Source organism: Hyaena hyaena, unplaced genomic scaffold (genome assembly GCF_003009895.1).
Source record: "Hyaena hyaena isolate Hyena2069 unplaced genomic scaffold, ASM300989v1 scaffold_25, whole genome shotgun sequence".
NCBI classification, from domain to species: domain Eukaryota; kingdom Metazoa; phylum Chordata; class Mammalia; order Carnivora; family Hyaenidae; genus Hyaena; species Hyaena hyaena.
The window spans coordinates 4,660,861-4,674,235 of record NW_024080657.1 but is presented as its reverse complement, the minus strand read 5'-3'; the positions used below and the strand labels follow the sequence as shown (position 1 = coordinate 4,674,235).

At 54.6% G+C, this 13,375-nt stretch overlaps 1 protein-coding gene across 2 annotated transcripts in view; it reads right to left on the bottom strand.

Annotated features, from left to right (window-relative positions):
- Positions 1-13,375, bottom strand: part of PLCG1 (phospholipase C gamma 1) — a 37,304-nt gene that overhangs the window by 10,052 nt on the left and 13,877 nt on the right. For both annotated transcript variants that reach the window (XM_039227067.1, XM_039227068.1), the window contains exons 3-14: positions 5,447-5,599; positions 5,238-5,331; positions 5,028-5,075; positions 2,560-2,644; positions 2,380-2,463; positions 2,124-2,158; positions 1,850-1,922; positions 1,644-1,745; positions 1,305-1,423; positions 1,133-1,218; positions 938-1,058; positions 13-181 (exon numbers count right to left, since the gene is read on the bottom strand). In XM_039227067.1, coding sequence (XP_039082998.1) covers positions 13-181; positions 938-1,058; positions 1,133-1,218; positions 1,305-1,423; positions 1,644-1,745; positions 1,850-1,922; positions 2,124-2,158; positions 2,380-2,463; positions 2,560-2,644; positions 5,028-5,075; positions 5,238-5,331; positions 5,447-5,599 — 1,169 coding nt within the window. The remainder of the gene's footprint in view (positions 1-12; positions 182-937; positions 1,059-1,132; positions 1,219-1,304; positions 1,424-1,643; positions 1,746-1,849; positions 1,923-2,123; positions 2,159-2,379; positions 2,464-2,559; positions 2,645-5,027; positions 5,076-5,237; positions 5,332-5,446; positions 5,600-13,375) is intronic.

The following is a 13,375-nucleotide window of genomic DNA, read 5'->3' as shown; positions in this document are numbered from 1 at the left end:
TCCCACCCCTACCTTGATAAGGATCTTCCTCTTGAGCTGGTTGGGTGAGGGGAGTCCATCGGCAGCGATGTCCACAGGCTTGGTAAGGAGTGTGTCCCCAAGCACCTTCTTGAAGTACTGTGCCATGTTCCTCTGCTGGGCGATGCTGCAATGGTCCTCAATGGACAGGATGACCGGGTACCTAAAATGTAAGGAGCTAGTGCAGTGACAGACGCCTTACAATTCTGAGGGGTCAGTGCTCAGTCCAAACACCCCCTCAGAGACGGAGGCGTTAGGAACCAAGGGCCTGGCAGCCCTGTCCATAGGGAAAGCTCCCCAGAGAAGATGCTGGCCTTGGTCGCTGGAAGGGTGGAGAAGGTCCCACAGGGGCACCAAAGGATGCAAGAGGAACAAAGGGATGGGACTACACAGACAGAGGTCCCCAGAGTTGGTCCAGCTATGGGGGCTCTCCCAGCAGTGCAACAGACGGCCCACCAGCAAGGAGGTAAGGAGAGCTAGGCATCACCCTGCAGTTAGTTGCTGGGGCCCCTGCTGATCCCTTCCAGCAAGGTGTGAAGGACTAGTGAGCACGGGTACGGGTGAACGCGGACTGCAGGACAGCAGGTGGGGACGGGGACCACTCTCTGGGCTGTGAAGGGAAAGGGGTTGGCAGGACAATGGCCTAGAGTCCAGGGTTAAGGAGATATTTTGTGAGGATGGGAGAGCTTTAGTTTGCTCCACAAGCTAGGGAAAAACCATGAAGAGGGCAGACCATGGATGTAAGAAACAGGAAGGAGCTTAGGAAGAATGGGTCAAGTAAACAGCAAGAAAGGAGAGGCCCAAAAGGACGAAAGTAAGAAAAAGCGGGATGTGGGGACAGGGCACTGGAGGGGACCCTCTGTCACAGGACAGAGCAGGAGCCAAGCTAACCCTAGCCCTCCCCCCATCCCCCACTCACTCTGAGGCCACAAAGGCGTGCTCCTTGATGGTGTGCAGGACGTCTGAGAACTTGATCTTGGTGGTAAGGGTGTGTCCATGGTAAATGACTGGCATCCCATCTGGGCCATCCCAGCAGTCCACTGGAGAGCAACACAACCATAGTCAAGAGGGCAGGCCCCCCCAACCTCCTCCCCCAGCCCCGGCCCCCACGCACACTCAATGCAGCGACAGCCCATCCGCAGGCAGCGAGCATAGGCTTCCAGGGAGGACTCGCTGGAGAACTGGTCCCCAGTCAGGTACCTGGACAGGGAAGGAGAGGCAAGGGCGGGTGCGTGAGTGCCTCCCTCCCAAGGGTGGCCCGGGTGGGGCCCGAGAGTGGCACTTACGTGTTGTGGGAGGAGGAGATCCAGTAGTGGGAGAGCGGGTTGTTCATGGTGTCCGGGCACACTGCGTCCAGCTGCGAGTTCCACACGCTGTTCTCTTTGGAGAACAGGAAGGTGACAAACTATCCAGGAATGGGCAGGAAAAGAAAGACAAAGTGAGCACCTACCCCAGCCTGCGGGCATGGCAGTGCTGGGACGGAGAGATGCTCAGTGTCCACTGTGGTGAGCAAGGGAAACGGTGGGGGGAGCGAGGGGGCAACCCTAAGGAGAATCTGGCTCCTGGAACCCAGGTGGGGTTCTGGGCAGCACCCCCCACCCTGACAGGTGAAAGGCAGGGCTCACCTCATCCAGGAAGAAGTATGGCTCTTCAATCTCTCGCAGGGGGTCTCGGAGAAAGCTGAGCATGAATTCTTGCACCTGAAGCCGGTCAACGGCCCACAGCTCCTGGTGGGGGCGGGGTGGTGAGGAGCACATGAGACGCCGCTAGTGACGAGTCCAGTCCCCACCCCCTCAGCCAGGCACCCTGGCGCCGCCCAGTCCAGTCATACCCCCTGGTACTCGAGGAGGAACTGCTGGAACTCAGGAAGGGACACACGACAGAGCTCTGGCCGCTCTCCCGCCCTGTGGGGAAGAAGGGGAAGTACCTGGCAGCCAGCTGGCTGGCGCAGCCTGGACAGTGAGGGGCCCCTCGGAAGGCAGAGCCCAGCTCCTGGCCAGCACAGCTGCCCCAAAGGGTCCAGCATGGCTCACCCCCTCCCACTGCCTCCCACCTACACTGGGAGGGACCAGGGGAGAACCCCACCGCCCCACTTCAAACCAAACCTCAGGGCACTGGCTTCCAAGAAGGGGAGGTCCATCTGCAGGAGACAGAACCTGGTCAGCCCTGGGAGGCCACGTGGGAAAAGGGCTTTCAGGAAGAAAGGCTGGGACAAGAGACAGGGGCAGGCCTCAAGGAGAAGAGCTGGAGAAATGGCACCCAAAAGCCCTCAAGCAGGGCAGCGGGGCTGAGGCAAGCGGGGCTTGGGCTGGGGCGGGAGAGCAGGGGCAGGGGCCGTGGGAGGGAAGGTGGCTCATGCACCGTCTTCTGGGCGCTGTACATGAGGCTGCGGTACAGCTGAGCAAACTGCCCGTAGGTGATGTCGCTGCTGCGCTGCTCCAGGTCCTGCACAGCACAGGACAGGACTCCAGTGAGGCCCGCAGCGAGGGGCTCCCAGGCTGCCCCCACTGACGGCCTGTAGACGGCCTGGGAATCCCTTACCGTCAGACGCTCTCGGAGAAAGCGCATGTTGGGGACCCGATAGTTGACCTGGGACAGCATGTTCTTCAGGTCCTTGGCTGATATACTGAGGAAAGAGACATTCCCAGTGCCGTCACCCAACCTCTCATGACTTCTGACCTATGGGCTGAGTCCACCTGGGGCTGGACAGGTAAGTACTACCCTTAGACCTGCATTTCTGATGGAGAGACTAAATCAGAACCCTTGGGGTGACCAAGGGAAGTCCCCTCCTTTCTCTGGACCTCGGTTTTTCCTCATCCGAGCAAAGAAAAAGGCCATGATTCTTGCAAGCAAGGAGCAAACGGGCCGAGGGAAGTGGGTCAGGCACTCAAGCCTGTACCTCTGGCCCCCAGGTTCTCCCAGAGGTTGTTGGCCTACACAGAACACAGGGAGGCAGCCTCCCCCTGCTGAATTTCCAGGCCCTGCGCATTCACTCACATAGTCCCTGTGAGGGGCATCTCAACAGTGATTCCTCATCAGTCACCTGGAATGCTGGGAGTTTGCGCCTCAATACCCGGCACTGGTGGTGGCAGTGGGGGCGGGGAAGGTCCTGCTCAGTGAACTACCACTGCTGGTGACTGGGCACTCTCCTGGGGTCTGACGGGGAACCATCCCTGCCCTCTAAAGCCCAGAATTTGAGGACAGGGGACACTGCTGGGCCCTGGCAGCAGAATGGAAAAGATGGAGGAAAGGGAGGCTTTCCGCTCCTCCCCCTGCCTGAGAGCCTGGCAGGCAGCAGCAAAACTTCCTTCCAGGATTTGGCTCTGTACCGAGTGGTCTTAGCTGGTACTGGCAAGTGCTGTTCAGCAAGTGCGCACTCTATGCAGGCACCGGCTCACCTGACCCCAGTCACCAGGAGGGAGCCTGTGAGGGTCCTTGCTTTGTAGGCTAGGAAACTCGCTGCACCACCAAGCTTTCCGCCTGTGGACTCTGCCACCAGCATTACGAGCAAGTTGTTATCTGACCGAAACACTTGTCTTGACCCTGCTAACCTCTCTGGCTACAATCCCTTTCTCTGCTCCCCTTCACAGCAGCACCTTGAAGGAGCCATCCACACTCCTTTTCCCTCCCTGAACCCCCTTCTCCACTCAAGGTCACCAACAACCTCTGTGCTGTCAAGTCCAAAGGCACCTCTCTGTCTTCAACACACTTGACAAGGTCTGGCACAGCTGACCGCTCCCTCTTCCCCAGGTTTCCAAAACTCCACCCTCCGGGTTTTCCTCTTACCTCACAGGCTGGTACTTCCTTGGCCAGCCCCTCTTCACCTCTCCAATCCCCAGTGTCCCAATGGCCTGGGATCAGCTGCTAGCCCTCTTCCCTTTTTGTGCTCTGCTTACCCCGCCCCAAGGTGATCTCCAGCCTCATGGTTTGTGGAAGGAACATCTCTACACTCCTGAGGTTAACACCTCCTGCCCCAACTTCTCCCTGAAACTCATTCTACCTACCTGCAAACTCCATGGCTCTACCGGGACATCCAAGGGCATCATAAAACTTAACACGCCCCAAATGAACCCGTAAACTCCCCAAATGTGCTCCTCCCATGGCCTTCCTCCATCTCAGTCAATGGCAACTCCACCTTTCCAGATGCTCCAGCCAAAAAGCTTACTGTTATCCCAGACTCCTCTTTGTTTTGCACGCCAAAACCAATATTGGGAAATCCTACTGGGTTCTATCTTCAAAATACAGCAGAGCCCAGGGGTGCCTGGATGGCTCAGTCAGTTAAGCGTCCAACCCTTAACCTCAGCTCACTCAGGTCATGATCTCACAGCTTTTGAGACCGAGGCCCACATCGGGCTCTGTGGGAGCCTGCTTGGGATTCTCTCTCTCCAAATAAATAAACTTAAAAACAACAACATTAGAGCCCAAATCCGACCACTTCCTCCCGCCCCAAGCCCTCTTATCTTCCACCTGGAACGCTGATGTGGCTGCCTGACTGAGCTCTCTGGCTCTGTCCTGCCCTAGACTCTAGACTCTCCTGTGCAACTCAAGTCAGGTCACCAGACTCCTCCCTTCAAAGCCCTCTGTGGTTTTCCAGCTCTTTCACAGCAACAATCAAAAGCCCTTACCATGACCTGATCTCTGTCCTCCATCTCTCCTTGGCCCCTATGTCACACAATAGCTTCAAAGGCATGAGCTTCAGAAGGCACCCCCGCACACACTGCAGGCCCCTGACCCTCTCTGCAGGACACCCAGAGCCAGTTCTCCATTTCCTGTCTCTGTCCCCAGCGGCAGGCCACACAGCTTATAGTCCCTGGCCTCTCTGGCCAGCCTGCACCAAGGCCATCACAGGGCTTTCTGCAGGAGGTTACTTGTGCCAGAAACATTCGCCTGCCCCCCAGGAGGCAGGGCCGCCGGGTCCTTTGGTTCTCCAAGCAGCTGCTCAGAGACATGGCTACCGTTCTGGCTGCCCCAACCCACCTGCTGGGCTACAGCCGCAGCTCAATACCTACCGATCCTCACGATTCCGATCCACTGAGTAGAACTGCTTCCGCAGCCACCTGGAAGGAGAGAAGTCTGAAGTGAGAACAACTTCTCCAGCCAGGGTAGTTCTGGGGAGGTCAGCAGGCAGTGTCTGGGCTCACAAAGGCCTGTGTCCCCCCTGCCTCTGCTCCCTAGAACCCAATGCCCCCAACCCTAACCATGTCAGGGGTGGTTCTTACCTCTCAATCTGCAGAGGTGTAGCCGCCTGCAATGTATCTTCCATCAGCCAAGTTAACCCCTTGATCCACATGTTCACTTCATCCTCAGATGTAGCTGTGATCAAGGGGCAAATAGCTGAACTGAGAACACATACTTCCTGCTGAGCCAGGAGCCGATAGATATTTGCCTCTAAACTACCCCCTACCTCCTGCAGACCCTTGACTCCTACCTTGCAGGCTCAGGGTCTTCAGGCGGAATTCCATCCCATACAGTATGACAAAGCAGTGTGACTGGTCTGTTCGGAAAGCAGGGTCCTCTTGGTAGCGATCAAAATCCCGTGAGGTCTTCCCTGGGCGGATTTCCTTGATTTCTCGAATGTCAACTAGGAAGACAGAGAAGAGGCCAAGACCAGGCTGGGGTCTCCGAGTCCACTCCAAAATGAGGGCAGCCTGGTTTCCTCACTCATTCCCACAGTCTCCCTCAGGGAAGGATGACAAAGAGAGACACCTTGTCCAGGGGCAGAGCAGGAACACCCACAGTCCCACTAGGTGGTAAAAGAGAGCTGGGCTCAGCCTAAGCATAGGCCTCTACTAAAAGCTGAGCTGTCTGGGGGAGTAGGCAACCCCATCCTGTGTACCTTCCCTTGCTGAGAATGTAGGCAGGTCACTCTGACCTGGAAAAAAGCTGGACTCTAGAGAGAGAAATGGGGACTAAGGCTATTCTATGAGGACCATTTCTGACACGAAGCACACAAATCAAATTGTAAAGTCCCAGGGTTCAGCTAGGTAGACCCAAGTATGTCTCAGGATCCGTGGGAGAAATAAAGGATCAGGCCCAGGGCATTGATGTGCCCCTAAAATGGCTTACCACTACAGACATGCCCAAGCAAGTCTCAGCAAGGGGCGTGGCAGTGGGTATCCAAAGGGACGTTTCCCCATCCTGGCTGTTGAAGGGCCTGCATGTGCTCCCCTGCCCTCTCACGGTACAGATCAGGGAAGCACAGGAGCCTGAATGGCAGACGACCTGCCTCAGCCACTAATAAGGGAGATGACGCTGAGTGACTCATTTAACTTCTTCCAGTCTCAGCTTTTTCATATATAAAGCCAAAGGCTTGACTGAATTTCTCTAGAAAACAAGGTGGTAGAAAAAGCATGCATGGACTCTAGAACTATCCTGCCTGGACTAAAATCCCAGCTCTACCTCCCATTAGCTGTGTGACATCAGCACCGTGACAACTACTCTGACCCACTGTTTCATCTGTTAACACAGGCAACAGTGAAGGTGTAAGATCAAAAGTCGTTAACAGCCAAAACTGCCCAGCCCTGTATGTGGCACCCAGGAGCTCAGTCAATGTAGGTTCCCTCCCTCTGCTCCCTCACTGAAGTATGCTTGGGGCACAGGCCTGGAGAGGGCCCTAGCACTGTGCAGCACAGAGACGGGCTGCCCCCAGCCACACACCCATACGATCCCCGGTGCTGGCTGCGACCCTGGACAGGGGGCAGACTTTCCAAGCCAGATAAAGAGACAGCTTTAGGGAGGATCTCTTCAAACAGAAGCAGCCTTGCTTAGCCACCAGAGAGGACTCTCCCTGAGCAGTGTCCTGGCACTAGAGCCCCTTCAAATATTCTCAACCCAGAGTAGTTCTGGCACACTAGCATCCATCCCAGAGCCCTCTCAGCTCCAACTGTACACCACCCTGGCTGGAATGCCCTAAGGGGTCCAAATCCCCAGGCCCTCTTCCTGCCCTTCCAGCCACAGGTGTGCCCCATCTATCCTACCTGAAATAGAGGCACTGCTTCCAGCCCCAACCCCAGCTGCCCCCATCACAGCATTATTGGTTCTACCTGGAACTCGCTCCTTGCTCCCTTGCCTTCATCAACCCTTCACAGGCCTGGTCCTCCCGCTGAAAGCCCTCCTCTCCCCCCTCCCCCGCCGTCCTCTTTACCAATGAGCTACCCTACCTAAGTTTTCTGAATCCTTCTAACACTGTTCTGATCCCTCCCAAGGCCACTCACTGAGGAGTACATGCTCCTTCTCTGGCCTTCAAGGCCCTTCCTGGTGGGGCTCAGTGATTTACACCCCCAGCTTCTTCCTTCCCATCTTTTCTGCTCCATCTAAACTAAGCTGGACCAAGTGCAAAACCAGCCAGTGCGTCCTATCACCCATTTTGTCCCAGTCCCTAGGGTGGACCGTCTACCTTCTAGGCTCCATCCTCTCCCTCCAAAGACCCAACTCAGAAGCCTACAGAATCACATCCATGACTCCTTGTGGCAATACGTGTGTGTGTGTGTGTGTGTGTGTGTGTGTGTGTGTGAGAGAGAGAGAGAGAGAGAGAGAGAGAGAGAGAGAGAGAAGAAGGGAGGGAGGGAGGGAGAGAACATTCCTCATCTCCCCCCAGGCCAGGCATGCTGAAGGACTGAATGAACAAATGAAAAAAGCAGGCACACGGGGGAAGGGGCCACAAAAAGGGGGGGGGGGGCATTTAGAAGGAAGGAGTTACACTCAGGTAGAAACCCAGAGAGTGGGGGGAACTGAGTCACAAAAACCCAGCCTAAGAAGATAGTTTCCAAGGATGGAAGGAGGAGCTGAACAGGGGAAATGCCCAGATCAGAAACTGCAGAATAACCACAACCCCTGCCCTTTGAAACAGAAACCAGCACACTTTTCCGGTGCAGAGCTGCTGTCATTCCCTCCCACACCTCTCACAAAGGCACACAACCTCACACACACAAACGCATCTAGGCCAGGGCCTACATGCTCCACAGTCTGGGCCCTTCCTCTCAGCTGCCTGCCCATCATTAGATGTAGTCCATGACGTGCCAACTGCTCCGCAGTCAGCTAGAGGGTCAACTGGAAGCCTAGGGCCAGGCCTCATGGAGCCCTGCGTGGGTGCAGGAGCATGTGCCCACACTCACACACACGCACACGCACACACACACGCACACACAGCCAACAAGCCCAGGAGAAGTTCTGGCCTGCCCTGTGCTCCCCGGAGCATTCCCGAGACAAGCCCAGAGGCAGAACGGGATCCTGCCTAAGACAGGAACCAGGTAGGCACAGAGCAGCTCCAGGCCAGGCGTCCGTCCAAGTATCCTCAGCTCCCACGTGGCCACACTTGATCCCTTGTACTTCCCCCACATAAGAAAGTGCCAGCCTGGTCCTGATAACTTCCAAGTGCATCAAGACAAGAGCAGGCTGAAAAGGACGTGACGCCTGGTGAGATGCTCTACTACGTTCTTAAAAGTCATATCCTGTGTCACCTCCCAACCTCACTTGCCATCCTCCTGCCTCCCAGACACAGAAGGGTCTCCTTTCCTAAGAGGGCCAGGACTGGTCCGCCAGGGACTGCCATCAGGGGAGGAGTCTCCCTGCGACAGGCATGGCCTTTGCCTTAGCTGGGGGGAGAGGGAGGCCAAGCCACGCCAGCTGTCTGGGTCAGAACTACAGTGGAACAGGAAGGGCAGGGACAGAGACCCTCCCAGGACCTGGGAGCTTGGAGAGGAGAGGAGAACTACTTGGAAGAACAGGAGAGTAGCGCTCTGTTTCCAGAGACCCATGACCCAGCACTCATCACCTACTCACAACCACGGAAAAACAATGTTCAAGAACACTGGGGAAAAGAAAAGCCAGGGTACTGAGCGGCCCTAGGGAGGCTGGAAATGAGGACAAGGGCAGGATCCCACAACCGGGGGGCCTGTGGCCAGACCAGCCTACTGTGTGGCACATTGAGAGTGTAGGGCTTTCACCGACAAAGGTCCATCTTCCAGCTCACTCCACCCTAAGAGGGCCTGGGGTTCCATCAGCACAATGTGGCCAAGCTCAGCCTGTCTGGAGGCAGGGTGGGCTGACTCCTCCCAGGACCAGGTCACTGAGGCCCATGATTCAGGAATGGCATGAGTATCACCATTCTAAGCATGGCCATGGTGGACAGTAACAAGATAAGCTACCAGGGCATTTAATCACCCACACACCCTCATGAAGATATAGAGACCAGCCCTTCTTGAGAGAGGCTTTGGGGTAATGAGGGGTTACCCGCACCTTGGCCAGGGGCTGGCATCACATACCAGCTCTGAGGGCTGAGTACCTTCTGATGGCCAGGCTGCCTGGAGCTCTGGGCAGAAGCCTGGGGGTCCTGTGGCAATCTGCCTCCTCCCACTCCCTCAGGAAGTGACCCTTCCTGAAGACTGCCCACGCCTAGCAGAGGAGAATCACACAGGTCTTAAATTCTCGCTGTGCAGCCCTGGGCAGATCCTCACTCTTTCGGGCTTGGGTTTCCCCATTAGGAAACTGGGAACTCTTCTTACCTCATAGTGTTGCAGTAAGGGCCTTGCCAGGACCCAGTGATCCCAGTGATGTTTGAAGGAGACTGACCCGTGCCTGCCTTTGTGCCTAATGTGTCAACATGGAGCCCAAGGGGCTGGCAGCAGGGGAGACCAAAGCAGCCATCTGCCAGGGCTTTGCTGGGAGCGAACCCAGACCTAGGAGAGGGAAAGCTAGGCCACAGCTGCCCCGGCCAAAGGAAAAGAATCCAAGCAGCCATTTCCCTAGCTCAAAAAGGGGGTTCATGGGGCTGGGGCACCATGGAGGAGTGGGGTCCCTGGGGCCAGAGTTCAGACTAGTGTGTGCAGACATGCTCTAAGCCAGGAGTTGCTTCCTGAGTCTGCAGAGTCCCTGCAGCCACAGTGGCCCACAGGCACACTCATCAAGAGTCTGAGGCACATGCACCGCGTGGTGGGGCACCAGAAATGGAGACGAACAGATCTGAAATCACAAAGATCAATTTTCAAATCCTGTTCCAAAGCGGATAGCTAGGCTGCAGTCTGCTCTCTCTGGCAGGCCATGAATAAAATGAAGGTTTTTGTTAGGATGGCCAATTGACCATCACATGCAAACAGAACTATGACATGAAGGTATTCACAGAGGAGACTCAATCTTCACCTGCCATGACCACTGTCAACCTTGGACTGATTTTTATGCAGAAACAGGCTCGTTGCCTGGTGGCAGGGGCCAGCTCTGCGCCCTGAGGCAGAGTGCCACAAGACTGAACCTGCAGAACCAAAGCTTGTACGACCAGACAAGGAAAGCCCCGCCCTCTCTCCTCTCTAGGCCCAGGCAGGGACCGACTCCCTTCCCTGAGACCAGAGAGCGGCTGGGTCAGGCAGGCTTGGAGAGCAGCTGCCTTCTGGACATACCCATAATGGCAGTCACTTTCCCTTTAAGAGCCTCAGTTTCCTCATCTGAGCCCCAGAACTGATCCCACGCACTGGGAGATGAGTAGCTAGACAACAACAAAGAGTACTGTTGCTGCTCTCAGGGCCCACTTAGAACTTGCCTTTGCAGGAAACTAGGTCCCCAACTGTGGGACGGCACCCAAACTACTGGATGAGGACAGAGGGTGCCATGAAGGGGACAAGCTACATGATAGCCAGTCTGCAGCCTGGGAAGAGGGTGAACACAATGACCATAGAGGACTTACCTATGCTAGGCTCTTCTGAGGGTAGAGCTGCTTCTGGTCTTAGAATCCTGCTCCTCAGCCCCTCCCAGACAACAGGCTGAGCCACAAGTGCACCAGCCCTCCTCGGGCCCAGTGCATCAGGACAGTCACAGCAGGGGTGTGCACAGAGGCAGCATTCCTGTAGACCAGGCAGAGTCCCAGGACAACAGGAACCCCAGGAAAGAGAAAGGGTATGGCAAGGACAGGGCACCAAGCCTTTATCAGGGTATCCTAATGAGTATGGCTCAGGAGAGCCAGCCAATCTTGATCCATAGCAGAGTTCACTCTAACCATGGCAGGCCCTGAGACAGAGACAAGGGAGCCCAGCATCAAATCCAAGATTCTGAAGTAGATCCAAGATTCCTGGTCAGAAACCAGTATCCTAGCATCCCCCGCCCCCAGGGAAGCCACTTTTCAAACTGCCCTACAAAGATAGAGGTTCTCCAAACCTAATGGCCAATTAACCATCCATCAGGCAAGGAGGATATACAGAGAAGGACCATAAGCACCAAACACTGGCATGGCAGACAGGAGGCACAGCCCCACCTCTGGGCCTCATCTTCCCCACCTGCAAAATGGGACCACCACTCCTGGCCCCTTCTTTATTAGGCTACTATAAGATGTCAATAAGAGACACCAAAGTGTTCTCACAAGAAACAGGAGGATATACTGAAAATTAAACTCCCCAAATGATGAACATATGGCCAAGAATACCACCACCAGCACAACAAAAAACCAGAAGGAAGTGGCACATGTCACAAATTTCTGGATTTTTTTTTTTAATTTTTTTAATTTTTTTTTTTTTTATTTATTTCTAGGAGAGACAGAGAGAGAGACAGCATGAGCAGGGGAGGGTCAAAGAGAGAGGGAGTCACAGACTGAAACAGGCTCCAGGCTCTGAGCTGGCAGTCAGCACAGAGCCCGACGCGGGGCTCGAACCCACGAACTGCGAGATCATGACCTAAGCGAAAGTCAGACGCATAACCGACTAAGCCACCCAGGCGCCCCACAAATTTCTGGATATTAAACATGCTTTCAGTGTAACATTTTTGAGAGCATTTTCCTTTTACAAAGTAAGCTAATTGATGAAACTGCAAAAATTACTCACACAGAATTACACACATACACACACACACACACATTTTGTAACTTAAAAGAATTACATCTCATGGTAAATATGAAGGTTTTTGTTTGTTTTTCCAAATTTAGAGAGCCTGAAAGAGGAAAATGAATGTTATCTGGGCAGGTCTGGGGATTTTCATTACCCCACTTGTTGGCTGTGGACTTCCAGATCTCCTCCAGGCCTGTTTGCCCAGCTCTGCAGAGGGTGCTGGAGGAAGCTGGGGAAAGTCCAGCCCTGCTCCAAAGGGGCCACGTCCAACCAAGGCAGCAAACTCCAAGGACCCCAGCATCAGTTCTCAGCCCACCCTCCTCCCTCCAAGCCTCTGCACACATGAGTTATAAGAATAACATGAGAATTGGGGTGCCTGGGTGACTTAGTCGGTTAAGCGTCCGACTTTCTCTTAGGTCATGATCTCGCAGTTCGTGGGTTCGGGCCCCGCGTTGGGCTCTGTCTGTGCTGACGGCCAGCTCAGAACCTGGAGCCTGTTTCAGAGTCTGTCACTCCCTCTCTCTCTGACCCTCCCCTGCTCACGCTGTCTCTCTCTCTCTCCTAGAAATAAATAAAACATTAAAAAAAAAATTTAAAAAAAAAAAAAAAAAAAAGAATAACATGAGAATAAACACATGAGTTAGACTCCAGAGCTTATTATCTAACAAAGGCAGCGAAGACCACAGATGCTCAAAGATGGTATCAGGGATGGCTTCCTGGAAAAGGTGGTGCAGTGGGACAAAAAAGGCAGAGGAGCTACAACAAATATACAAATGCAGAAGTTGGTGAGATTCACTATGGGGATAGAAAAAAGAAGGAGCAGTCACAGTTGGGAAGGGGTGGGAGGGGGAGACATGACCCTAGAGGGCCACTGCAATCTGGAAATACTGGGAAGTCCCTATACAAAGGTTGTTACAGCTGATGGGAACCACAGGAAGCCAATGGAGCTTTGAGGAACAGAAAAAGCAGGACTCCCTGAGCACCCTGCCCTCCTTGGCTCTAAGCCAAGGTCACCAGGAGATTCAGAAGAGCAAGTCTGGAGAGGTGGACAATTCCCCCAAATGAGGCACCTGGCTTAGACAGTACAACATGTGACTCTTGATCTCAGGGTTGTAAGTTCGAGCCCCACATTGACTGTAGAGATCACTTAAAAATAAAATCTTTTAAAAAAAATCTTCTCCCAAAATGCTCTTCATCAATAGCCCTTCCAAGTACAGCCTGAGGTACACAGACGGGCCATTCCCAGTTGCCCTCGCCCCTTGAGTAAGCCACCTCTTTCATCACCCTCTAAAGAAACTACAGACACTGGGAGACGGAACACAGATGGAACAGAGCCTTCTCTTTTGGAGGATGCTGAGATGGAGACAGGAAGCCACAAGGGGAAGCAACTGCTCTGTGGCCAATTCCTGGCCCCCTGCCTCTGTTACCCCTACGCAAGTTCCCGCATAGTGCCTCAAGGATAAGGCAGACACTGCAGCCCAGAGCCCCCTTTGGAGGGGGCCAGAGACAAAGGGGCTCTGCCCCCAGGCAGCTGTACCAACTAGAAGATACAG